Source organism: Cuculus canorus, chromosome 11 (genome assembly GCF_017976375.1).
Source record: "Cuculus canorus isolate bCucCan1 chromosome 11, bCucCan1.pri, whole genome shotgun sequence".
In the NCBI taxonomy this organism is placed as follows: Eukaryota; Metazoa; Chordata; class Aves; order Cuculiformes; family Cuculidae; genus Cuculus; species Cuculus canorus.
Window position 1 is genome coordinate 9,819,484 of NC_071411.1, and position 27,204 is coordinate 9,846,687.

Here is a 27,204-nt window from a genome sequence, read left to right on the forward strand (position 1 = left end):
GAATTAACTGGTAAATCTCTTTACCTCTCAAGTGTCATCCCTCCCTTCTGCGCCCCCACTCTGTATCTCTCTCTTGTGGTAGTATTTCACTTTCACTCTAGAAGAGTGGCGTGGATTCTAGAGTTAAAATTTTCTATTCATTTCTGTTGGTAGCAAGAAAGAAACAACTGCAAAACACAGGTAAGGCTCTTACCTCAAAGCTCAGTTTTGCTGTAAAGGGATCATCATCTTCAATAATATCTGTACTGTCATCAAGCCTCAAACTCTGTGCATCTAGATGCATTTTTTAAGGAAGAAACAGAGTTCCTATAAAATTAGCTGTCCTCACAGTAGCCACCACTCATAGAATAAATATGACTGCATAGCAGCAGGACTGGCATCCTTGTTGCTGCAGAGGGTCAGAGCATCCTCAAACCGCTACAGTGCCTGGATTATTACAGCACTGGAGAAGGGCTTGCTGCGATACACAGCATCCAGGGAAATCTATCACGGCAGCAGCTGTAGAACAGAAAAACCGACCACAACCAAATATGGCATCAGCTCTGCCTCCTTTCCCTCTCTGCCCCTTCTGACAAATGACAAAGCAAACGAAGCAACCTATTTAAATTACATTTTGAGTAGCTTTAGTCAGAGATTATGGTTTTTTGTGCAGAACTCTGCACCTAATATTATATGGCTCCCACAACAACTGGGAGCTGTGGATACCAAAGCATTACAAAACAGATTCCAACAGGAATGGTTATGAAGAAAGTCCGTGCTGATTCTCCCTAGCTAAGAGAAGACAGTCTCTAAAGCAAGCTGTTATTGAAAGTGAGTAACACACTTCAGAGTCACCCCGTTCTTTACAGAAAGCGGTTAAAACAGAACAGGTAAAGTGTGGCATTCCATTGTTAAAAAGAAATATTTCACATAAGTAGAAATGAATTTTCCTATTGAAAAAGCTTTATGAAAATATTAGGTTTAGTTAACATATCCCTTTGGTCATTATACTAATTTGAAAAGGAAAGAATACAATTGCCCATCAGTCACATCATAAAATTTTAAGCCTAAGATCGGAAAAAAAAAATAATGCAAAATTGTTGCTTTCTTCCCCTAGGAAAGGCCCTGGAAACCAATGCTAACGAAAAGGATACTGTCATGCATCACCTCTTGCCATTTATTCTCTCTTTTATTCAATCTTGGAGCTTCGAGGTCAATGAGAGCTACAGCTTCTTCATCTGTGATGCCATCTTCCAAATAAAACTCGACCAGATGCAGTACTTCTACAGGGGTGTGAAAAGCAAAAACTCAGAAAATGCCTCCTAGAAGACACTGTGCCCTTTAAGAAATGAACACCCTCTGCCTTTTATGACAGTGGTGTTCTGCCTGCTTGTTCTCATGAAGCAAGTTAAATAAAAAAAAAATAAAAACAAACCAAAATCCCCTCGACTTCTCAAAGCACTGCATCTGTGTTAATGAAACACTTTATACATTCAGTGTTTTATAATAAAGCAAAGCTCCACTTCTGCTGCTATCTTGCAACGAAATCCAACAATCCCTGGGACAAGAGGCAGCCACTTAGTCAAATCTACCATTAAAAGGAAAGATTTGTTTCTCCAAATAATACTGCAGAAAGAACAAGTGAACTACTAATCTACTCTATTCAGTTAACATTTATCTACTTCAAAAGCACAACCGAATGTGATATTCCAACGCACCATAGGAGGAAGCAGAGAAGACAAAAGGTTGTCTGCAGTTAATGCAGACGTTTCCCAAGTTATTTAGCAAAGGGTTGTTGGTAGAGCACCTATAACACAAGGGCACAAGCTCCTGCAAAGACACATACAGAGCACAGTAATCATAAACAGATCAGCACATCCCGAACTCTTTGTTTTCAATTAAATACAGGCTCCTTACATTTACACCACTGATATTACCTCAGCACTAATCTGGAGAAATACTGCTGTGAAATCAGATCCTTTAACATCTGAAAACGCTTTCCCTTTTTAATAAAACAGCAAGTTTTCTCAGGAAAAATAGCTGTCTTCACCATTCTAACAACTACATTTTCACCTTGCCTTCACAGTAACAGAAGCAGAATTCTGCATCAAACACAGAGTGACAAAAGAATCTGAAGATAAGGTTACAGAAGCAAAGCTTTTTTGCTCTAAGGTTTGGTCAAATTCAAGTTCTCCAATTAATTCATCTCTCCTCAAGAGAACAGTTATTTTAGGCAATTCTTAAGACTGTGTTTCTATTATTTCAGGTGGCCAGGTGTATGTTCACTTGCACAATACAACTTATTTTTAGTGAGTACTACATGAGACAAGGCTTTATAGAGCACTGCAGAAAGTCAGAATTCAGTTAAAGAAGAAAAGGTGTTAAAATAAGACTTAAGGAAGGAAGGTTGTTCAAGGGATAGGGGGAGGAGAGAAGGAGTGCTAGGAGTGGGACAAATGAAAGTGACCTCCAGCTGGAGAAAGAGACAAAGACTGTGGAGTAATTGCATGAGAATCAGAGAGAAAAAGGCTTGAAAGAATTAACAGGCAGAAAGGAAGGTAGATGCAAGACAGCAGAGGGAGGATGGAAGCTGCTCATAAAGAACGGACTGATTTTAATTTGTTCTCAGGAGCAAAAGGAAGTCTGACCTGAAGAACAACAATAAAAGGACTGTTTCCAGCAGAAATGTAATTATATCACAGAGCTATGCATAATGTATTTCAGATTTTTTTGTGCATGCAGCAACTCAAAGATTCTTGGATTAGGCAACATATTAATGATTAACACGAAACATATTACAACTTACTTCACTGTCATGGAATGGCTTGGATCGGATTGTCAGGCTGCCCAGCTCAATTGATTTCTGGAACCTAGCCGGGATCTGCAGTCCCTGTAACTTGTCATAGGCATGACGAGCCAGTTTATACGCACCAAGAGCTTCACTCTGTTTTGCCAGGGTAAATAATGTATTGCTATAAATTAATTAAGGAATAAACATACTTGTGACATTTAGGAAAAATTGTAATACTCTTTCTAATCAGAGAAGTTGTGCAATGAAGCATATCCAGCACAGATACTTTAAATAGGCTTTAACAAGAGAAATCTATTTACATAACTCCATTTAAAAAACAAGCATGAAAGAGCTACGAAATATCAGTGGGCAATTATTAGCAAGGTAAGGAACTGACACTACATAAACACTGCTTTAGTTAAATATTCTGACTCCATTGATAAAATTTCAGTAATTTTAGGATGAACGGATTATTCTCCAGACAAAACAACAACAAATCTTACAATGCCAGCAACCTACTGACACCAACTACATACACATGATCTTATTGGAAATAAAGCACATGCTCTGCATCAATGACCTAAGGCTGTCTTTCCCTTTCATCGGTTCATAACACTATGCTGTGTGGAAAGCTACTGAACACAAGACATGTTATGAAAGACTATGAAAGATTATACATTTAGAAGTGAGGAAGTTATGGAAAGGAAAGCTAACATCCCATCCCAAGTCATAAATGAAGTGAAAACAAGACAATGAGGCTTCCATGTAGCATCCAGTGACCCTTATTTTTATCTTTTACAGACAGGTGCATTTCTACAGGGTTCACACAGACCATTTATGAAGTCCTTTCCAAAGATGCAATATGCACTAACAAAGCCATGCAAATGTTAGCCTGACAGGCGCTGCACAGCTACACCAGCCTCACATAAAGCGAAAGCTCCTGGTTATCCCCCAGCTCCTGTCTCAGTTCAGTCTCCTTCCAACAACACTGTCAAGATTCAGAACCACCATCCTGTTGCAGTGACTGGTATCCTAGAACTTGCTTCTCTGACAAAGGTGATACACCAGACTGAGTGGCTTTGAGAGTTACGTGTTCTATCATTCGTAGAGCTCTCCAAAACTATTTAAAAGCAGAAAAAAAGGTAGTGCAGTTAAACACAATGGTTTGAAGATGCCGATTATTTCCTGAGGGACAAAAGTCAGTTTCCATTAACTATAACTAACAGCTGAAACTGATGATACTCTACAGGAGATCTCTATACTGTAGATCAACATCAATTATTCATTTCACGTATCTCACAAGATAACTTCTAGTTTTTGTACTGCATTCAAAGGATACACTTTTGAGATCCCCAAAGGAGTCTCATTTGTTAAGCTGTGAAGCAGAAACCTGGAAATATTGAAGAGGGTTTCAGGCAAGTGGAAACTGAAAGGCTCCTCCTGCAGTATTAAAAATACAGACATATATTTCTAAGCTGGAAAACCAACAACTCCTATCCCCAAGCATCACAGCACTAGGCATCTCAAGTACCACATTTCTTTCATACAGCTGCAAAAAGAAGAGGTGCTGACAGAACATAGCAAGTGGATTTTGCATGTCTTTATCACTAAAGTTCGTGCCTGCTACGTGCAGAAAAAGAGAGAAGAAGATCCATGTAGCTAAATCAGAATCTTTATCAGACTGTTTAAAATAAGGGCAGACTGGCCAGCAGTCTTGTAGAGTCTCCAGCACTGCAAAGTCTGAGGTAGTCTGACCAGTGAAAAACTCCATAGCACGGAGTCTTCTTTTGGGCTAGGGCACAGATCAAGAGTTCTCAAATATTTTACAAAAGATATTTTCACCAACAGTGGTGGTAATGTTACTACAATTGCTGGAAGTAGCCGGAGCTCCTCACTTGTGAGTGCTCACCATTTTGGGGTAGTTTACACACATCACTACCAACACACAGACCGCACTGTAGAAATCCCTAAAGCTAGGGTGCCTTTTATTCAATCTTGTTTTCCCTTGACTATAGGAAAAGTCAGCTGTAGAGTGTGTAGGATCAGAGGCTCAGTGGAACCAAACACATGGAACCAAACCAATACAACTAACACAAAAGGGCTGTGAGGGAAGCGAGTCATCACCTTATCTTCTACCCACAATGAGATGGGCACAGATTTGCTAAAGCTGCACTGCAGTTTTTAGAAACTAAAACAACAAAAGTTCTTGTAGAGTAAAGCAGAAAGCTGTATAATAAAATAAAGTTAAAGAAATAAAGTTATTACACAGTATCACTAGTCTACACTCAATATTTAATTGCCTGAAAAGTCATTATTCCTATTTATTTCTGGACACCCTAAAGAACAATGCTCAGGAAGCATAAATACACAACTTGAAAGTAAAGATCTTACAGTGTATCTTTGAATAGAGTGATAGACATGGTAAACTTCTGCCAAATGCTGGAAGTGATGAAACTTTTGCAACATTTCAGACTTCTGTTGTTCATTCTCTGCGGGAGACAAAGGCATTAGTTTAAGTCTCGAAAACGAGTCTATGAGACTCAGCTGGAAGAAAACAGCATACTCTGATCCTAGCTCCAGCACTTCCAACAGAGGTGTGTACTTGTTCAAGCACAACCTGCAAAAACCACATATTATAGAGTTGTCATTTTTCTGAACAAATTTCTGGTCTAAGACAAGCATGGTAAAACGTGAAACAGCTGAGGCAGTAGTTTTAACACAGCTATAGGCTATAGCTTATTTAAAGGTAGAAAATAGTAGGTGTGAATCACTGGGAACCTCATCCATAGTTCACAAAATATTATTTTTGAAACATTTGTTTCATAAATATTAAACACACAGTACTAAGCCAACTAGAAAAATTTGCACTCTAAAATACTTGAGAAGTAATAGATCAGCATTGTCATACATCAACTGAACTAAATAAATAGTACTCAGAGCACCAGGCAAAAGGCAGTGTTATTGATCTTTTGTATTCATTATTACTAAATTACACCTAGTAACTACTGTTTCCACTTCTCTCCCAGTGAAATACATTCTGAAGACAAAATGATAGCTCACAAACAGTTTTATCTCTGTTGGCAGAACTAATTTGAGGACTACCTCTCCAACCTATGTTCAAATACCAGATGTATCTTACACTCCAAGATCATCTTTTATTTACTAGTACTGTAACCCTCCAATCACTTCTCTAGTTAAAGTGTGTTGTGGGAAGGTACGTGAGGATACAAGGTCCCAGGGGACTTTGATTCCAGTCAGATTTCAAAAGGAGGCCTACGCACACTGATGTTGCTGGTTTGCTTATTTTTTTTAAATAAGCACATGGGAAAACTGGGGGGGACTACAAAAATAGCACAAGCCAGAGTTATGCACAGTACTAAAAAAAATGAACAATAACAAAAACAAAGCCACACAACAGTGAATTAGTTGCGGCAATGCTATCACAATTCAGTAATTGTCTACATGCACAAGAAGGTAATAAATATAAACTTCCTCTCAGTTACTTACCTTGGGCTATATCTAAACACTGCATGGAAAGCATCCAATAATAATAGGCTGCATCATTAAATCGGCTTTCAACCACAGCATTGTGTGTTAGCTGCTCCAGCACTCTTACAGCTTCAGTCTGCCTGCCAGCCTTATGAAATGCTACAAAAAAGGCCAAAACAAAGAGGATTTTACAGTTTGATTATATCAATTTAACTGAAATTAATGTTTTTAAATTAAGAGCAGTCTATTCAGCCAATATCAAATAGTTTATCCAGGGCAGGATAAAAAAGGATTACGTACTAGTATTTGTCTCCTTGAAAGCAGCGACACTAACAGAACATGAGAAGCATCTGTAGGCATTTTGTGGTTTTGCACTGTCTCAGCAGCCCTTGAGCTCACGGATTTTGCGTAACACTGGTTGCTTTTTTTTTAAATATAGGAAAGAGCAAATTATGATTTTAAGCTACGATGATTAGATCTCTAGACAACAACGGCAACCTCTACACACTGCAAATTACTACTTCATTCAAAGCTACAATAAATTAACGTTTGAAGTTAATGCTCTGGTTTGTAATGCTGACTATTTTGAAAGGGCATTTATTATATTCTTTTATTATTTATTAACAGCGTTTCTTTACTTGATGCTGACAATCCAGTAAAAAGGAAGATCCTGAATTCTCACTTAGCAAACATGCATTTGGCAAACACAGTTTTCACATAGGGTAAGGGGGATGAGGGGATCCAACCCCCCAAAAAAACAACCCCACAGCACAACTGCCTCATAACTTCAGCTAGCTCACATATAACGAGATTCTCACATAGCTACACAATGATCTTGAGCTCACACGATTCTGGCGCATTTATATTTGCTAAGCCACAACAGAATCAAACCCCATGGAAGAAACTGGGAACAATCCACTTACAGTCACAGAATTCTATGTGCAAACTACCAAACTGCCCTAAAACCAGGTGCTCAAAGGTTTAGTGCTGAGACGCACAAACTAGTTTCGTGTGGAGACAGATTGCGTTTGGCAAGTTTACTAGCGCAGCTTTTCTGGGCAAATGCAGTTACACACTTAGATCCAACCTGGCTCTGAAAAGAGCAGATCCAACAGTCACATGGAGCTGCACCTGAGAAAAGTAACTTTACTAAAAACATGCTGGCTCCTCATGGAGCTTGCTTCAGTACCTCCTTTTTCTTGGAACATTATGAATTTATGAATTAAATTTTGAAGCCTGTCCACACGATGGAAGGTTCTCTTCAAAGGTAATTTTATAAGCCTAACATATGAAGCCTAGCACATATAAGCCTGTTTTTTAAAGAAATAGGAAAATTTTACTTGTACAAACCAAACATTACACAAATGTAAGGAAAAACTATGCTTTCCACTCAGGTTTATATACCAAATACTGTTGCTATGTGCCACGCTTGGATAGTCAATGCAATGGAAAACCTGGATCTGTATTTAGATGCCATAATTTTTTGATAGATCAGTCACATTTTCTTATCAAATAAGGAGACCTCCAGCTAAGTTAAGACCAGCATCAAAAAATGGACTTTATTTGGCTTTGAATCCCATTGATAAGAAACCCTCCAGGGCAGGGACTGCACATTCTGTATTGGAAAAGTATGGAGTAAATTTTGAGCGACCAGTGACTTGTTAGTGACATTCTTACCTTTTTGGGCTTCTTCAAATCTATCACTCTCCGCTAGCCACTGAGCATAAGGGACATAGACATCATCTTTGAATTCAGGATGCTTTTCACACAAAGCAAATGCCTGAGATAAATTAAAAAAAAAATCATTTTTAGAATACTGCATGGTTCAAACAGTTAAAAGGTTTAGAATATTCTATGGAATCAATCCTTCAGCTCCAAGTAAATTAACAATGAAAACACATACACAGAATCAAGAGTGCAATCCATATTTTCTCCAGTATGAAACTAATGTATTTTTAATTAAAAAGTAATCAATAACAATAACAAAAGAATAGAATCTAAGCATAGTAACAGTCTTGTTATTGCATCAAGGAAGCCCAATAGTGGTAATCTAGGAAATTCAGTAGCTTTCAGAACAAGAGATAGAAGATATTTTTATTTTTACATAATGTATCTTCTAAAGAAATTGAAGTAACACAACAAATGCACTGTACACTCACTTTCTAAACTTGCTAACGAGTCAGTAAAGGATTAAGTCCACAATTTTCCAAAGCACCCATATAACTGGGGGAGGAGGACTCCAGCAGCACTTTGAAAACATTCCCTCAAGAAATACACCTATCAAAAACTTCACGCGAAGAAACAAGAACCTTAGTGCTGACCCCAGCTGTGAAGTGAGTGGTAGGGACAGACCCAGGTTATTATGGAAAAAGCCAGTACAGTCAGAACTCTACCTAATCCAAAGCAGAAATCCAGTTATAGAGCGGGGTCCACAGGAACACAGCAGTCTTTTATTGGATCCAAATATCTGTATGGTATTCTTACTCAAGTGTGTCCAAATTATAAATAATACATTTCAAACAATTACTATATAATACCACATAATATAATCCCTACGTATTCTTTCTGATGGACTAGAAGCATCCCATGAATTATCATAAGAAGTGGACAACTATAACTCAAAAAGGACAAAAAAGTGCTCAGAAGTGAGAAGAAATATTTAGCCAGGAAACTAAAGAAAACACCAGAAGCAACACCAAAAAAACGCCACCAAACAAACACTGAGCATATAAGATTAACTTAAATATTCCAAATCACATTCTACAGAATCCTCCCTCTGTGCCTCTCCCTTCACTGCAGTAGTGGGGGAGCCAGACATTTGTCTTCCTTTCCTGCAACCAGAGGCAATAACAAGTAGTGGTTTTAAACACAGAAATCAAGGGCACACTTACTTCTTCCCAGCGACAGGTCTCCACGTGCAGATGGACCAATGCTTTCAGGTCACCAATCTTCACATACGTTTCTGCTGCATAGCCGGGGTTATCAAGTTTCTTAAAATAGAAGGCACATTTTAACAAAGGCTCACGCTCAGCTTTATCCAGTTTTCGAGCAATTTCGATTAACCTAGACCAAGTAAAAAGAAGCCAGATGTTTCAGGTTCTGCCTTGTTTTGCTTTTTGTTTAACTGCTTAAAAACTTCACCTTTAATAGGCTATTATTTAATACATACCATAATAATAGTACCATGCAACACTGTTTAAATAGTTTTCAGTAAACATTAAAAATTCTTTTTTTCCTTTTACAAACTTAAAACCTATTCCTTCAATCTTTACTCATACATTGAATTCCATATGTCTGACTCTTTGCATAGTCGTGAAGAGGGAGGGAGAGAGTGGGTCCTACATGACCAAGTGACATGGGACACACTTCCTCAATCCTGACCTAAACAAAAGACTCCTGAACAAACATTACCTCATTTGCAACACAGGCAAAGGAAGGCTGCGTGACCTGTTCAAGATCTTATGGCAACTCAGCAAACAACCCAAAGCATCACCTATTGCAAATCTAGGGGAATTTGACCGGTGACAGGAGTAGCCCCAGAATTTCTAGGGATTCTGTACTCTAGTTGTCTTCTCTACCCAGTATACGATTATCCTTAACAGCTTAAAAGAACAGAAATAGCTATCATAAGCACTGCTGTGATAACTCTGAAAAGCTTAAGGCATGCACATTTTAGAAGACAGTTTCATACTACAGATGAACCCATTCACACTCTTTACTCTTCTGAAGCATTTGTCTTCGCAACATATTTATGTCCCTACTCTCTAAACATATGTAAGTTTAAATACATTTTTAATAGTGGATGTGCTTCAAATAATCGATTTGATATAAACAAAGACACACATCAACAGGCTTTGTCTTATTTTAAAATTATGCAGAATTCATAACAAGTCATTTGAGTTTTCACTAGTTCCATCTCAGAGATAATATATAAAACATACATATCAACCCAGCCGTGGTCCCCACTGATATCTATGGCCTTCATGTGCTCGCCTGCAGAGAGGTACATCTCCACTGCTGCCTTTGGTTCATTCATGTTCTTGGCCCAATCCGCTTGTTTTTTTATTAACATCTTTGTGTCTTTGGGGTCTTCAGATCCCAGAAAATCCTGGAACAGTGCAATACAATAGTCCGCGTTATCTTCTGGTCACAAACACTGTTACAGCTGAAATTCTGAAATACCACAAAGCTTTTTTAATAGATACCCTTATGCCTCCTAAGTAAAGAAATACTGCATACAGAGCAACAGGAACTGACCCAGCCTTCAACCACTAATAAAAGCCCAGTGGTTGGCAGCAAACAATGGCAAGTCTCCTATTTAGATAGTTTTCAATTGGTAAACAAAGTGGGAAATTCTGGGAGGACCAGGAGAAGGATGATACAGACACCTCAGAGGTGACAAATACATCCCCACTGGATTTTTTCTTGAAAGTTTGCTCTCTTATTGATCCTGTCTAAGCGGATAAAAAGTATGATTTCTGCATGCTTTTCAGGAACGTGCACTTCCAAAACAAAATGGTACTAATACAAAATCTAACCGATCAATCCCAAGCTTCAGATTTTCTTTTGCAAGTCAAGATGCATCCTTCAAGATGACCCAACCCCTCCCCAAGGGGTTAACAATGGCCCCTTAATAATTTTACATCAGCATCAGGATGGCCATCCACAAATCAATTAAAGGCTGAAATTCTGTTTCTGCAAAGACATTTGACAATTACATTACAATGTATCAAAGCAGTTCATTTATAAGGATGGGATGACAGCTGCTCAAAAGTGAAAGTGGCTCTGAACTACTGGTTGGACTTCTGGCAAGGAATGCAAACACTAAGCCTGGATGCTGTGATGATGACCATTTTGGAAATATTTCTAATAGTTTGTTCAGCTTCTTCTGCCAGTGCCAAAGCTGTGGCACCATATGGTTCACATCTGTTAACATCATGTGCCAGGAAAAAGAAAAAAAAGTACTTCAGCACCAGAAGATCGATTAAAGGCGATTTTGTCTGTTAACAGAACAGGCTACTGTCCATTAAAAAAACTTCTATCAAGCGAAAGATTAGAACAGAGAAGAAATGGAAAAGTGAGACAAAGTGGAAAATTACCTTATCGTCTCTTTCTGCAAATTCTGATTCAGGATTAAAAAAAAACCAAAACAACAAACAAGCAAAAAATCCCCACAGAAAGCACCCACAGAACAGCACTCTTCCTCTATCACAATTCTGCAGTTTCCCTGCCACAACCAGTCAACAGGTACAGAACTACAGTCCATCACTATGTCAGCTCCTAGATGAGCTCCATAGAGGATTTTACTGTAGCATTATCTACCACAACACAGCCCTGATTCAAGTGAGTAACTATAAAAGATGTCACATAATCTTTATAGGATAAAAGATGACATGATAATCTTTGAATACGAAAAACTGAAGCAAAAGAATCAAGTTAACCAATGTCTTTAATGTAACTTGTTTTCCAGCTTAGGTCACCAAATTAAGTCCAAAATCAAAAGCTCCTTATAGTATAAAGAGTTTTTTTGAGAGTCCTCAGTAATTTGTGATCTGGTACTGTGATAAGCCTACGACCACATATCAAAGAACCTCCTGACCTCTCCCTCCAGTCTGGACTCTCCAGCCAGAGATCATCAAAGTCAAGCACAAGCACAAGCAATCAGATTCTATAAAGGTCCCTTTGCATAATTCTGGCAGCATTAAAATAACACCACCACTCCTCCAACACAAAAACACCGCCCGACGCCCACTCCTGAATCTTTCCTTGGAAAAATAACTGGCAAACAAGGGGCTTTTACAGATTCTTTCATGTATTGTGCACTCTCCTGCACAAGAAGCTTTCTTCATATGCTATGAAGTACCTTTAATTTCCTTTTCAGGGAGTTACTCTCAAGGATAGGAGACACGAGACCTTTTGCTCTCCACTAGTTAAATATAGACATGACTACAGCCAAGAATTAAAAGATTCTTATGAAGACTTATGGGAAAATTTTCATCTATGAATTACATTTATGTTCAAGAGCAGCCAAAACACTGAAGCTAACAAAGACTCATCAGCCAAAAATAGTGGAAGTCAGACTTACATCAGCAAAGCCCTGAAGTATTTATATTAAGCTCCTGGAAGAAAAAGATCTCTCTGTAGCAGTTTCTGGAATCTATGCTGAAACAGTTTATGTGCGTGTCATGGTAAAGTCTTTGTCCTATACTGGGCAGAATAAGGCTTTGAGTGATGAATGAGACTAAACAGTACATGCATTCTCAGGGATTTTGATAAGAAAACACCACAGAAGACTTAAAAGCCAAGTAATGCGTTCTTATCAACGTCTAAAACCATCACTTTTTAAAACCATATTAAATTTATTTCTACATGGAAACAGTTTTTTTAAAAAAAAGTCAAGACATACTGGATCTTTGGAAGAAAATTCTCTATTAAAAACAATTACTAGGTTAGTATATTACACACTATAAAATACATTGATATAGAACTAACATACCTATTTAAGTTCAAAGTCTGAAAGAAAAATATTTTTATTATAATATGGAAGCGAATTAAATGCACGGTGCACTCAGCTCCACTTTGTATGGATACTACCTTGTGATCTTTGGGAGACAAAATAATAAAAAGGGACTCTTGAGCAATCTAATACGGAAGAAATGTCCTATGTAGTGACAGGAGTTGGCCTTGATGATCCTTGTGGATCCCTTCCACCACAGAACATTCTATGATTCTATGAAATAGTCACAAAAATTATATTTTTTAGTTTTTTAGAAAAAGGAAGAAGTTACTAAGGACAACACTATAGAATCACAATGAAAGAGTTGGCTCTGGTAGAGTCCAACAAAAAAATCTGCTCAGAAGCCATGAAGTCCTTGGACTCATTTGAGACTATCCAAAACAAAACCTGCTACCTTACTAATAGACGCTTAAGAAAAAGGCTGCCATTACATCTAGACACAGAAGATAATCTCTTTTCGCCTTATAAGCCAAATGAACTTCAACTAAATAACTGAGAAAATGAAGTTGGAATTCAAAGCTCACATTTCATCCAACCCTTATGTACCATCATACTTCGAAAAGTTACAGGTACATTAAAATTTCTGCATTTAAAGATTCAGTTGCAAACTATTACCTTTGCATAGTCAAACATGCATAAATCAGAGTACATATCGAGAGCTAAGTCTTCACGTCCACACTTCTTGTACAGCTTTGCTGCCTCGTGGAATTTTCCCTGGTAGGCATAGACATCTGCTAGGAACAGTTCATTGTTGTTCTCTCCATGCTTCTTCCGCTCCTGGAAAAAAAACCAAAGAGCAATGTAGAAAATATTCTGCATCATCAGGACCTAGGTGAGAAATAGCCCTCGAAGAATTACATTTTCAGGCTTAAAAACTGTTAATAAAAACCTGTAACAGGATACAATAATTATGCCTTTCCTACATTTCTGGTGAATTTATAATTAAAGGCTTAAATCCCTTCTTAATTAACATTAGGAAGAGCAAAATTAAATGTCACTATACAAACCAAAGGGATGAAAAATCACTTCTCTTGATTTCATACAGGAAAATGAACACACACTATCATTATGCTATGCTATTTTAAAAAAAAAGGCATCTAATGGGTTCCTTATTTTCTCCTGTAGAAACTCACTAGCATCTAATTTGGCTAAATTAACAATATCTGTGGGTGAGATGACAAACATGAAAATAATTGCTAGCAATACTTAGATTCAAAAAGCATGTTAACCCACCTCTGAATAAAAAAAGTATCCCCACATGATTTCATGTAGGCAGCGGTTGCTTCCAAAGCACCTGCATGCACTCTCCTGCTGCCTGGAGCTGCTCCCTCTGATTGTGTGGGAACAGACCACAGGGGCAAAGCGTGTACAATGCCACACAGAAACCCTTTATGTGTGCACTGAGTGCACAGAGGTGCACTGACTCCAAGGGACCAAGGGCACATCTGCACACACACATTCTTCTGCGTGCATGTGTTTTAATGTGAATATTTTATTTTGTATCTTGACAACATACTATTACCCTGCTTCAGATAAAATTATTCATACTACTACTAGCCCACCTCACATGGAAATACATAGATGGGAACTGAGTTTAAAGAAAACTGCATGAAAGGGGGAAAAGCATTCCATGAGCGTACAAATTCAGCTCTCTACTGCCAAAAGAGACTCAGCCATCACTTCCTCTGATCACACTTCTTGACTAGGCCAATACTGAACTGGTGTTGAAAGGTCCCTTTAAAAAAAGAGAATAACCAGAGGAATTGTTATAGTATTTTGTAAAGACTTGACAGAATCTTGCCAGATATAGAGTTCTAGCAGTTATGTTTCCTGCTGTCATCAATTATGGAAAAAAACTGAGATAAAAACATCATATTAATGGAACATGTGTGTTCAGTTACACCCTTAAAAGCCTTAAACAGAATCTCATACACCACAAGCAAGAGTTAGCAGCAATGTGAACTCTCACTTCTGAAGGAGCATTTTCAAGAAGTTTGTATGTAAATTTATGCTATTTACAGAGGGAATCTTTCTCATTAAACCAAATATAACATAACAATTTCAGAATATCCTCAATCGATGCAGATCTGAAGGTGCATGCTTGGAATAGAAAGGTTAGTAGTGGTGAGAGAACACTTTCATCCACCTATCTACCCTTAAAGAGCAAAAGAAAGAACAAAGGAGTGTTCTAATTCAGAACTTTTCCCACATTAGACACCAAGAAAAGTTTATTGCAACCACTGGCATTTTGAGAAAACCAAGACAGCTGCACAGAAATGGAAGATGAGAGATATATTCTTTCAGAGAAAGTCTAAATCTACTTAGCTCAAGAAAGAGGAATTCCACTTATGCCATCTCAACATAGATCTTTATACTAAACATTATCATGCAGTCTGTAGAAAGACAAGGGGGATACCATATTTTTTAATGGGCTCATGATAGACAGTTATGGCCTAGTGAAATTCTATCAAGAAGTATGAAGAGAATAAGAACTAATGATCAGAGCACAGTATGGAAGCAAAGAATCCCAAATTCCATTTCCAGTTGCCACAGACTTGTCATGGAACCTTGAGTTTGTCATTTTATTTCTCTGGGCCCATTTCTGATTCTGCAAAGAGGAGATAATAGTAATTACCTACCTTCAGGGGGTAAGGAAAGGCTTAATTAACTCATGTTTATGAAGTATTCTGTATTAAGCTCTGTTAGTACAGTAGACTTCAACAAATCATTAATAAAATATTGAACATTTTTCAGCTTTCCTGAAGACAGTTTAAGTTCTCCATATCCCACATCCCCATTTTTTTTTCTGTGAAGTTTCAGTCATACCACTAGAATTTGAGTCATCTCCGCTAATTGGGACTTTTCACTCTAACGACATCTGCAACTGTCAGAAGCACGCTCCAAACGACTTCAAAATAGAAAGTACCAATTTTGGTATAGTACTAAGCATAAGAAAATACACTGTCTTTAATGTCCTCTTACCTCTATGCTGCTGATCAATTCTAAATATCTAAGATCTCGTACCCTGGTAAATGCCTATTGAAAAGAAATAAAAAGAAATTACTTTGAAAAGCCTGAAGAAAATCAATAGAGCATTATTACACACAAATTAAGTAGTCTTCATGCAAACAGGACAAACAGAAATATGCTGTGGTTTGGGTAGTCCCTAGCCTGATGGGCTCTGAATTCAACTGGGGCCCCCTGAGGCATTACAGTAAATAAGACAGGGCTACAATCCCAACAGCTTCTCACTGAAAATAAAAAGCACAGGCAGGGACTAGTAGGTATCCATATGTCAGTCCTCCCCAAAAATATAAAATGCCATTTAAAATATTAAATACTTCTATTCTGTCTATTTTATAGCTTTTCCATTTTGATGTGAGCCATGATAAAGACAAGGAAATTTAAGGAAACCATTATAAGGCAGAACACGCAATTGATCGTACTGCAAAAGCATACGGCATATGCTTATAGCTTTTATACCATTCTGAAAATTCAGTAGGGAAGTGGCTCAGGGAGAGGACAGGAAGTAAGAAGACAGTAAGATAAAAGTACTGCAAGACAGCGCAATATCTTTTGCAAATGGAGATAAATGTGCAACCCAAAGTCTCAAGTGGCAAAGTCACGTGCGAGCTACAGCAGCTTAGCACTTATTCTTGACATGCATCAAAAAATAGAAATTTAACTCTTTAGACTGCACGTTCAAGACTTCTAACCAAAGTAATGCTTAAGAGGGCACAGAATATTCTGCTTACACCAGATCGGACTAGGAACTATGAGAGCCTTTAATGTCAAGAAGCTGCTTTTGTTCAAGTTAATCCGCTCTAATTCTAAGAGGGCACTACTTTAAAATTCCAAGGAGGCACTGAAAACTTCTTTTTAAGAATATCTATTTGCATAAAACCATCTATGAAACTGGAATTATTCTGATGCTTCCACTTAAGAAAAAAAAATAAAGCATTTCATTTCCTTTAAAAAAAATACGTTATTAAAAGATGCCTATCATTTCAGGCCATTCCCTGCGTATTTTTAGATTGTTTTGTCTTTCATACAATATTCATGGCACTGAACTCAGTTTGCCCTCTGTCATTCAAGGAAAGATGGTGAAAGAAAATAGGGAAGTATTTTATGCGAGAGAAGAACTGTTCTACTGTATATGCCTGTTCATAGACCACTCCCAAAACCAAGGCATCCCAGACAGAAAATTACTAAAACGGTGACACCCCATCACCACTGCCTTCAAAGAACATTAGGGTGTAAATAACAAAGAATATGAAACCTCCACATTTTAACTGAGGCTACAGTAAATGCTTAGGGGAAAACAAGAGTAAGTTTGCAGCATTGGGGAAGGGTGGGGAAGTCAGCAAAGGCATTCTTTGCTGCCACCCGGTGGTCAGCAGCACCACTGAATAACCTTCTAGTTCAATTTCCTTCAAATTCATTAACGCATTTTCCAGAAGATGAAAGAAACCATTTTCTTTGTATTTAACACTTGGATTTAGAACATTGCATTTATCTAGAGGGATAAATTTGATTTCAGTTTAAAACCTCATCACAAGATCCTGAGTATATAGGAAACCAATGTTTTCTTTGGTATTTGGAATAACATACATACACTGAAGACAAGCAATACAGTAACCCAGGATCACTTAGGACTCAAGCTGTAAAACATACATTATACACACATTATACATATACAAAAAAATACAAAACAAGCTCTCTGCTAAATAAATAAATATCTGCTTTACCTTTTTAGCAGTTTCAAACTCCATCCCTTCTAAGGCTTCCATGGCCAATTCTTTCCAGTCAGTATCAGTTACTCCTAAGCACGCAATTTGATAAGCTTCTTTAAACATTTTTCGTTCCAGATATTGATACATGGGTGCAGACTGAGGATTCAATTGAAAAGCGTGTATCAGAAAACATAATGCTGAGATATATTAGTGAAATTTTATGTATATATGGGGGGGAAATATTCTTATCAACCATTACAACCTCCACCGAGAATAAATGTATGCTTTTTGTATAACAGACAGCACAACATTCTGGGGTGATTATTATTGTACCTTTAGACAAGCTGGGTTAGTGATATTCCAAACTCATCAATCCTGAAATCTTTAGTTCCTTGTGTATTAGGAAGCAGTTAATGTGAGATCCTCTAAGCACTGCACATGCTAAATACTATGTAAAACGAGGTTTGTTTTTTAGTCAAATATTAGGGAAGCAGAGCAACCAAGCGGGTAGTTTGTTCTCAAAGGCTAAAAGCATGAGAAGCAGCACAACAGCCTGGTGTGAAGCATCCCTGGAAATATTCAGACACAACAGGAAGAAGTATCCTGAGGAAGTAACCCTCCTGTGCCAACTCTGATGACAAAGCTGTTTTACCAAGATTGGAGCTATGAAACTCAAAAGACACAGACCTCAAGGACCTGCCCTAAACGAGAAGTAAAGAGGGAAACTATCAACTGCAAACCGACACAGACTAAGGCTCTGGATCTGCAGCTACCCTAGAACCCTTCCAACAAAGAGCGAGCACAGCAGCTAGATTACCTTTAACTCTAGGTTTGCAACCAAAGACACTATGCAGATCAATTTCTGTTATTTTTATCAACTTACCTGAAAATTGTATACTTTTTTTAACTCCCTCTTTCCAAAAGCACAGCTTTGAAAAAGCTGCCTCCGTGATATTTCACAATAGCTTTGTGCCAAATTGGTGCCGACAGCATGTCAAAGCTAGGCAGTGTGCTAGGCTTAGCCAACTTCATGGCTGCCAACAACACTGGACAACCCAGAGCCTAATTAAGGATATATATAATGCTTCAGATCAACAGACAGGGGTCTGTAACACAGGTATCAATTAGTTAATAAAAGCACACACCACTTAATACCTTCTTCACTGACTCAGTTTCAAATCCTGCCCACACTTGGGTGCATAATTCAGAATGCTTTTTTTCCCCCCCTCCTTTTCCTTTTTTTGTTTTGTTTCCTGGACTCTTTTAGACTCCTCCATTGTTTCCCACAGCGCAGAAAATAGCATTTTGTTAAAGGCGATCTCTAAATTTACAATATAAAGACTATACATGCGGTATATATTCAGACTAAAATATCCAGCTTAAACAGTGCCTAAACACATATACAGGAAGCAAAAATAGGACTGTATTGGATGTACTCATCAGAAAAATGAAATTACAGCTTGAGAAACCGTGGAGAGACTACAGTAAAAACACAGGAAGAAGTAACACCTGCACCCTGTCCTCATCTTTGCTTTTAGATTATGTGCATTTGTAAGCAGAAACAACAATAGCAAAAAGGAAGTTAGCTTGATTAACACCAAATAAACAAAAATAAAATAGATCATGCAATGTAACTTGGATAAAGAGGAAGAAAGTATGAACTGCAATTATTTTGGTAATAGAATACGAGGAAATCTCAGAAAAGCTCCTTCACTTCTTAAACATTGATGTTTATGAAATATAAAGCAACACTTAATGAGATTAAAGGATTACCTGCGGAACTTCAACAGCTGACATAGAAAAAACATGAAGACAGAAGATCTTGGAGCCGTTGTAACCCACAACAAAGCCTTGAAGTTTTTGCTGATGGACAGGGAAGTTACTAGCTTTGATATTGAGGTAACCCCCTCCAGAAAAGCAAAGCATATCCTCACACTGTGTATTCCAAGCCACACTGTTAGCGTTGGGTTCCTAAAAAGCAAAATAATTGATGATTACAACAGATCCAATCGCATCTTCTGCCCTAAGAAATATGCATTCTTCAGCTACAACATTTGACCTAGTATAGCCTGGATGTATATACACACTTACTAATTACATTTGTAATATTCTAAAGCCTAGTACAGTTCTAAACAGATTTAGAGAGAAATATTTTACATTTTAATAAACAGCTGTACTTTCCTTTGTTTTGTATTTGTACCTGTACTTTCAGACTGCAGAACATTAACAAAGTTCCACAATAACACAATTAGATAGCACATATAATTGAACATTCCTCTGCCTGTTACAAAAAAAAAGTTACAGATCCCACCTTTGTAGCATTTCATACATTCTATCCAGTGTCCTCTGAAAAGATTTCATCAACATTAATGAGTGACTGCTAAACTGCCACTGAAGAGAGAATTATCATTATTCATTTTATAGTCCAGGAATACATGATGAACAAAGTTTATGCTTTAATTCTGTTCGTACTAATGATAAAGCCAAAATGCTCATTAACTGCAATGCTTCAAAGGGAATCAGGACAGAGCTCTAAATTAATCTGAAAAGGTCACATGTTTAAGCGCTCTTTATTCAGCTGTTGCTCACATACATCTCCTGTCTTCCAATTCCTAAACTACCATCTCTAAAAGGGTAATTTTGATAGAGAAATAGATCACAGTTAAATTCTACAAATGTGATTAATGGCTTAAATAACAGGTGTATGTATTTCTGCACAGCAACACTTTCAGGATGTTCTGTGATCCAAATCACTTCCTGCGCCCTCCACCCTTTTTTTTTTAATTAAAAAAAAAAAAACCACAACAAACCAGACACTTTGAATTTTTACCTGAAACAACAGTTCTTTGGTATGGATATCATACACTAGGCAGGTATCGTTCTCATCAACCACTGCCAGCTTGTTTCGGGATGCACTCATATCCAGACAGCGCACAGCTGTGGATTGCTTCAACAGGACAATTGCGAAGGCATTATCGACAAATATCTTTAGAATCTAGACATATTTGAAACCAAAGTCAGACCATCCATTTTTGTTCCTAAAACTAGAAATAGCATAGCAGGTACAAACTTTAATGTTGTTTAAAGCATGCAATTGCATTTTTTTTTTCAGAGATAAACTGTGCATTAAAATTAAGGGAATGCTTTCTGTTTGAGGTATCTTGAAAAGACTCATTTCCACAATATACTCTAGGTTGCAAGCCTATACAAATAAAACATATGCTATACATCCTGGATTTTTTTAATGCTCCACTATTTAAGCAATTATATTAATATACTACAGGAATATACAGCATAGATACAGAAGACAAGATCCAAACTTCCTCCCTGTTCCTGTTCTTTGTATCAATAACTCTGTGCTCCAGTTTGAAATTTTCAGCTGCTAACTGGCTCATGAAATAAACAGCAATTTCACCTCTAGAACATCCACACCTTTGTAAGCGGTCATCAGGATACAACCAACTCCCGCCAAGCACAAACATTCTCTCAGTTTGCCAAGAGCTCTATTTTTGTCAATTGTTTCTCACAACTTAAGGACTTTTTCTAAAGTTAAACATGTTTGTAAGAATTTTACAGCCAGAGAATGTGAAAGGTAGAAGTAATGAGGTTTAAATCACAAGATGTGACTGTCACATAAAATTCTAGGTTGTAGAAAAGCATGTTGCTCCTAAGGTCTCTCTCTAAGAGCATAAAGCAGATCTTATTTGCAGTGAGAAAACACACATCACACACTATGTGTTACCTGACCATTCTTCAGACCAACCAAGAGGCCTTCTCTTCCTGGAGGTCCTCCAATTACTTTAATATAACGAATAAGAGATTCCATCAGCCATTCTCGTTCTTTAACACCATGAAACGAGAGGCACTGTAATCTTTTCTCCTAAGGACACAATAATGTATGGAGGTAAAGATAAAACTACTATGCCTTTGATGTGCTATGTGTATACTACCACACTGTTTTTAACATTGAAAAAATCAAAGTCCAACAGTCAGTTTAACAGGGTGAATTCTTTATGATTTTCCAATGCTATGAACAAACAAAACCCACCCCCACCTTCTTCTAGTAAAACACCCCCACCCAAATTTCCGCTGGATTATGTGCCAATTTATCAAATTGGCTACAGAGACTGTTTCACTGAAACAGAGCACCTGTGGCACACCACTGCTATTGCCTAGAAGTATGCCAGCACTGCACATTATAACAACACTACACATTGGTACCTTGAAGAAAAACTGTAATAGATTATATAGTAAATTTTTTTCCTGCCAGCTATTTGGACAGCTACCTTAAAGTCTCAATGCACCCCAAGGCTACTTTAGATTTTAAGGTACATACCTGACATAAAATAATGTGTTCTGAACATACAACCAGCAAGTTGCATTCAAATTTTTTTACTATCTTTTCCTTCACCCGATAATACATATCTGCAGAATCATCTGAGTATAACTCGTAAATTAAGATTTTCTCTGGCATCTGGATAGCTAATCTGTTTTTGTAGATTGCAATTTTCTTTACAAGCTCTCTGCCTTTTATTCTAACTAGAGAGAAAGAAACACAAAAACAATACAGTATAGGTTGACATAAAAATAATGGATACAAAAATCAGAAAAATTAAATTCAAATCTTTCTAAAGCACCTCAAAAATTAAAAGCAGATTCCTGCTCAGATATGTTTGTCATTCTGCATCTATATAATCTACTATCCCCACCATGATTTATCACCCTCTGTTATTTGTCAACAACACATGGTGTAGCAATACTTTGATTCCTTGCCATAAAAAGCCAGTGGAGGCAAAAACAAAATCGGCACAAACCCTCGAGGCTGCAAGTAAGAAAAAAAAAAAAAAGCTAAATATGATTAATAGTATTTTTATCTCATTCGTAGAGATTAAAACCTTATCTTAAAAGCCTCTGCCCCTCCCAATGCCCTTTCAAATCCTCACATCTTTCACTAAGCTTGTCAGCGTTGATCCTCCAGAATCCAAGTTTGCATTCTGCAAATAGTATTCTTCAGTTTTACTGTCAAAGTGACAACGGTCTGTCTGGTTCACGCAGCATGTATTCCCAGTCTTCTGATAGATACTAATTAAAAAAAAAAACATAAAAAAACCCAGAGAGTGGCCTGACTGCAAGCGTGAAATTACCTTTTTGTTCCGTGATGAGGTGTTGGACAATAACATCAGTCATGCTGTCTCTGTAAGCATACCGATCCTTATAAAGACCATGAACAGTGCTGAAAATCAACTGATAAAAGGATATTGTTCCATCTTGGCATCCTACTGCCTGAATACAAAAAGCAAATAATTTCAGTTAATCGCTACATGAAGGTGAGAATTGGCAAAATGTGAAATATTTATATGAACATTACATCCTCTTTCCTGGGCAAGGCATAGATGGATACTAATTACAGCCTACTTGTACCTCAACAGTGACAAAAGCACAATGCAAAATGAGGACTGATCCACACCATGTAAAGCACTGTGTTCGGTGCGTGAGGTTTTATTTCAATCTGTTGGGGAGGCAGGTGCGTGTTTGTTTTTATATTTACTCTATATCTCTTCACATTTATGCAGTGACACAGAGTGAAGAATTTAGGGCTAACTGATAACATGCAGGCATTTTCCACTAGGTGTATCCTAGAAACTCAAACAGATCGGAACGTTTTCTTCCCATCATGGAATAAGACTGGATCAACCCAGAAGTTATTAGCTGCCATTTTCTCTACTTTTCCCTCCTCTTTTTTTCCAATCAAAATACAATAAATGCTGATTTACAGCCTTCTTGCAGCCCAAGCCTTACTTCTGCAGGATATTTTCAATTTTGACGGTAGTTCTAGGACCTCAACAGACACTGCTTGGGTTCTGCTGCCTCAGTAAGAAGCCTACATTAAGCAAGTGAGTTTGAAATTTATCTTAACTTACATGACAAATTGTCTGTGAAAACATCAGAAAAATGTTCCTACTCACCACATAGTTGGAGTCTGGCTTAACTTTGCATGTCCACACCCAACTGCTTTGCTCTCCTATGGTACCAAGACGCACGCCATCCTTCGTGAAGAGGGAAACTTGTTTATCTGAACCTCCCAGTAAAATATACTCTCCTTTAGTAAAATAGCTAACACAGCATGGATCAAAATTGAGCATTCTATCCTTGCCAATCTACAAGGGAAAAGAAAAAAAAAACATTAATAAAAGGATCATTTCATGTTTTCGCAAGGCAATAAGTGCCATCAACAATACCATTCTTCTCATCTCTCCAGCCATGCACAACTTTCAAAACCCCAGAAACACTGACTATATCAAGATTCTCAAAGCTGGTTCTAAAATACATCCACCAAGTATCCCTCCAGTCCCAAATCAGTCTACTCAGAACGCAAGCAACTCACAAATCCCCCTTTAACTGGTTGAAACAAATACAAAGGTGTCCTCTACAGACCAGTAAATCACATCACAAGAGTCAGCAAAGTGGTAAGGGCTTTAATAATTGTAAGACAGGAGCCGAGTTGCCATGGCAGAAATAAGAGCTGACAGAAAAGATGGTTAAAAAAAAAAGCAGATTCATAAAAGGTTGTGAAAACAGAAAACATTTAATGCAGCTAATAAAGCACTAGTAGGCAAACTGAACACAAGACACAAAGCAGAACCAGAAATGACCCGCCACTCTTGAATGCACTTCCTAAAACATACCTGTTTGCCACTAAGCTGGTAAAAGGAAAGTTTCTGACCCCAGTCTGCCACAGCTAAAGTATCATTGCGTTCATCTCTAACAAAACAAAATAAATAGTAATTCTACAGAGATTTATTAATAAATTTCTTAGAGCAACAGAACCAAGTAATAGCATAGAAGAATACACCTCATATTACTTTTCAAAAACAACACAAACCAAAAGGACAGCAGATATTTTGCCACTTAAAGCTGAGTAAGACAGTTTGGGGATACAAAAGAATCATTCCTCTTTACAGGAATAACAGCAAAGATTGATGTATGACTTCACATACAGCTAGATGAGCGGTGGGTAGAGTGAAGTTAATGGTCCCTTAAATGGATGAAGCCTCTGGGCCCAGATTCTGATCTTAGATACAGCAGTACAAAGCCACTGTAACACCAGGGTCGATACAACTGAACAAGAGTGAACTACAATTATCAGTGTAAGGCAGGAAAAAAGAAGCTTGTTCTTGTGAGACCAGCAGCAAACCAAGGAAAGGCTTCAGGTCTCAAATTCTTTAACTTTAGTATTCTGACATGATCTGTTCAGCTTGAGGCCAAATATGACAGTCACCACCTTGAGTTTCTTGCCTCGCTGCAAATAATGCCTCTAGGCTAAATCAAACAGAAAGGAATCAGACAAAAGACTCTAATGAAAAGCTAATTGTTTAGTAAGCACCCTCCCTTTGCTCAATGCATGATGCATACACTTGTGGGGAAAAGTAACATGCTATAACACATCTCACAACAAACGCATACTAGCCAAGATCATACAGGCAACTGTTAATCTAGACTTTCCTAATTTTTAGATGTCTGATTTTGTACCCTGCAGAATACTCCCTGCCCTTGGTCCTTTTTGTAAATTACTGGTCTAGATAATATACTTATGTTCCTTTGAAGTTTCACTCACAAGTCGATATCCACCTCTTCTTCCTTTCTTTCTTTCTTACTCTTTCTTACTACACTGCCCTCTTTCTTACTACTCTGCCTACTGTCAGGCACGGATTCCAGCACTGGTGTCTCCTTTACAGTTCTGTGAACTGACTCCTCCTCTTCATCTGCTCTAATCGAAAAATTCTCCTACCTACTGCAATAGCAATCGTTTATTTACATATTTGGGACAATATTCCCTCTGAATTGAAGTGAGAAAACAGCTCCCCTCTCTCTCCTCCAGTCCAAACAGATACCCACCCCGCCTTTCCCCTCCCCCTCAAAGAAAACCTGCACACAACTACAAACATAAAAGACAAAAGAAATGTTCTTCAGATCTAAGTGGGAGTTGTTCACAGTTTCTGCGTTCAATTGAAGACTGGCAGCAAAGCCAAAACTCCAATACATAATCACTTAATAAAGGTAATGTACATGGTATTAATCTGTTTCAGCACGGATAAAGGTCAAGCTTTTCTGCAATCAACAAGCCAAGGATTATCTATTTAGCATAAACAAAAAAAGGGAAGAATAAAATTATTCACCTGGATGGATTCCAACAAATAGACCATATTGGAGACGAAGCACCCCCTGTACGCTCTATTTTAACTTTCTCGTCACCATTTTTATTCCTTATGCTGACAATGCCGTTGAACATCCCCAAGGCAAGGTACTGGCCATCATTTGTCCAGCTGATAAAAACACACACATAGTGAAGAGCAAACTACTAAAAACAAGCAGCAGGAAGGTAGGATGGCAAAGCATACTCAAACAGAGAGATGATAGATTGAAATATACTTCTAAGACAGAGTTCTGGGAGGTAGCCAGTAATCCTACAGTTTGTTTATGCATCTAAATCCACATTTGTGGCAACAGCATGCACTACAGCAAGAACATTTTATAATATAGACAGAAATAAAAAAATGTTAAAATAAAAGCTAAATAAATTTAAAGCTATCATCTGCTTGCAATACTTCTATAGCAAGTGCTATGTAACAGATACAGTTTTGGGGATGACAGTGTTGGCAGTAGACCAGACAGTTTTAAAAGCCGCACTTGAACACTGATCAGATAAAACCCCATGATGCAGGACAGACTTCATGCATCAGAGACACAGTTTCTATTCTTGTCTCCACTGTAGTTAGATGTAGGACTTTACACAAACTATATCTACCCTTGGCTTCAGGTTCCCTATATGGGTAATATCTCCTTCTAATGAAAATATCAACAGTACAAGAGATGAAAAATAACTATCCTTTTTAACTATCCTTTTTGTTTATAGAGCTGCTCCTCTAACTTCACTTTACCATTACTGCCTCTCTGAGAGGACTACACAAGAATGAACAAAAGATCTTGGGTAAATACTAGTCATATCCCTATTGGAGCATTATAAATGCTACTCAGGTATTTTAATGATGAAAATTGACAATGCAGCATAAAGCACACAATGTATGGTAGGAAAGTCTATCTCATACTACTAGGTACCATCTCTGCATATATAGAATCATTTCACTCCACCGTTTTAATCATAGCTTGCATATTATTTTGAATTGTTTGTATTGAAACTAACTTAAATGACACAGGTAATCCTTAAAACTTACCTACAGCAAGTAATCTTACTGCTAGTTTTATGTTTAGAGACTGACTTCTGTTCAGGAGACCACAAGCCTTGATTAAAGCAAACAAAGTGTCAAGTAAATTACAAGTAAACATAACCAGTGTTCAGATTACGAACTAATATCCTTACAAAACTCAGATGGGGCTTCAGAGGGATCAAAGTCTCATCTACTGCAAGAAGCACATTTAAATGCGTATTATTTACCAGTAAACGGGGGAAAAAATCCATCTAAATATCACAGAGGGTTTCTCTGCAAAAATCATAGTAGCAAAGTAGTACACTTTATGCTGTGGCATCTCACTACATAGTCCTTCCCAACTGAGCTTAAGTTATTTAAGTATCTAATGTTACTTAACGTTAGGTAGCTTTGTATCTCTTATTTTCTGGATATAAAGAACTGTACGTATCTGTATTTAGCTTAGATATACAACTTTACTAAAATTTA

The 27,204-nt window shown here is 37.6% G+C and overlaps 1 protein-coding gene across 3 annotated transcripts in view; it reads right to left on the reverse strand.

Moving 5' to 3' along the window:
- IFT122 (intraflagellar transport 122) overlaps nucleotides 1-27,204 on the reverse strand; it is a 32,775-nt gene that overhangs the window by 1,817 nt on the left and 3,754 nt on the right. For 2 of the 3 annotated variants that reach the window (XM_054076884.1, XM_054076883.1), the window contains 22 exons: nucleotides 26,743-26,809; nucleotides 25,687-25,833; nucleotides 24,196-24,271; nucleotides 23,476-23,667; nucleotides 22,654-22,792; nucleotides 21,846-22,048; nucleotides 21,252-21,389; nucleotides 20,340-20,504; nucleotides 19,283-19,480; nucleotides 17,525-17,665; nucleotides 15,759-15,812; nucleotides 13,392-13,553; nucleotides 10,201-10,367; nucleotides 9,151-9,322; nucleotides 7,937-8,039; nucleotides 6,278-6,418; nucleotides 5,162-5,259; nucleotides 4,110-4,210; nucleotides 2,786-2,951; nucleotides 1,698-1,809; nucleotides 1,134-1,262; nucleotides 194-273 (listed from right to left, as the gene is read on the reverse strand). In XM_054076884.1, coding sequence (XP_053932859.1) covers nucleotides 194-273; nucleotides 1,134-1,262; nucleotides 1,698-1,809; nucleotides 2,786-2,951; nucleotides 4,110-4,210; nucleotides 5,162-5,259; nucleotides 6,278-6,418; nucleotides 7,937-8,039; nucleotides 9,151-9,322; nucleotides 10,201-10,367; nucleotides 13,392-13,553; nucleotides 15,759-15,812; nucleotides 17,525-17,665; nucleotides 19,283-19,480; nucleotides 20,340-20,504; nucleotides 21,252-21,389; nucleotides 21,846-22,048; nucleotides 22,654-22,792; nucleotides 23,476-23,667; nucleotides 24,196-24,271; nucleotides 25,687-25,833; nucleotides 26,743-26,809 — 2,951 coding nt within the window. Of the gene's footprint in view, nucleotides 1-193; nucleotides 274-1,133; nucleotides 1,263-1,697; nucleotides 1,810-2,785; nucleotides 2,952-4,109; nucleotides 4,211-5,161; nucleotides 5,260-6,277; nucleotides 6,419-7,936; nucleotides 8,040-9,150; nucleotides 9,323-10,200; nucleotides 10,368-13,391; nucleotides 13,554-15,758; nucleotides 15,813-17,524; nucleotides 17,666-19,282; nucleotides 19,481-20,339; nucleotides 20,505-21,251; nucleotides 21,390-21,845; nucleotides 22,049-22,653; nucleotides 22,793-23,475; nucleotides 23,668-24,195; nucleotides 24,272-25,686; nucleotides 25,834-26,742; nucleotides 26,810-27,204 lie in introns of those variants that run through there. The other variant, XR_008451730.1, reaches the window with a different exon arrangement.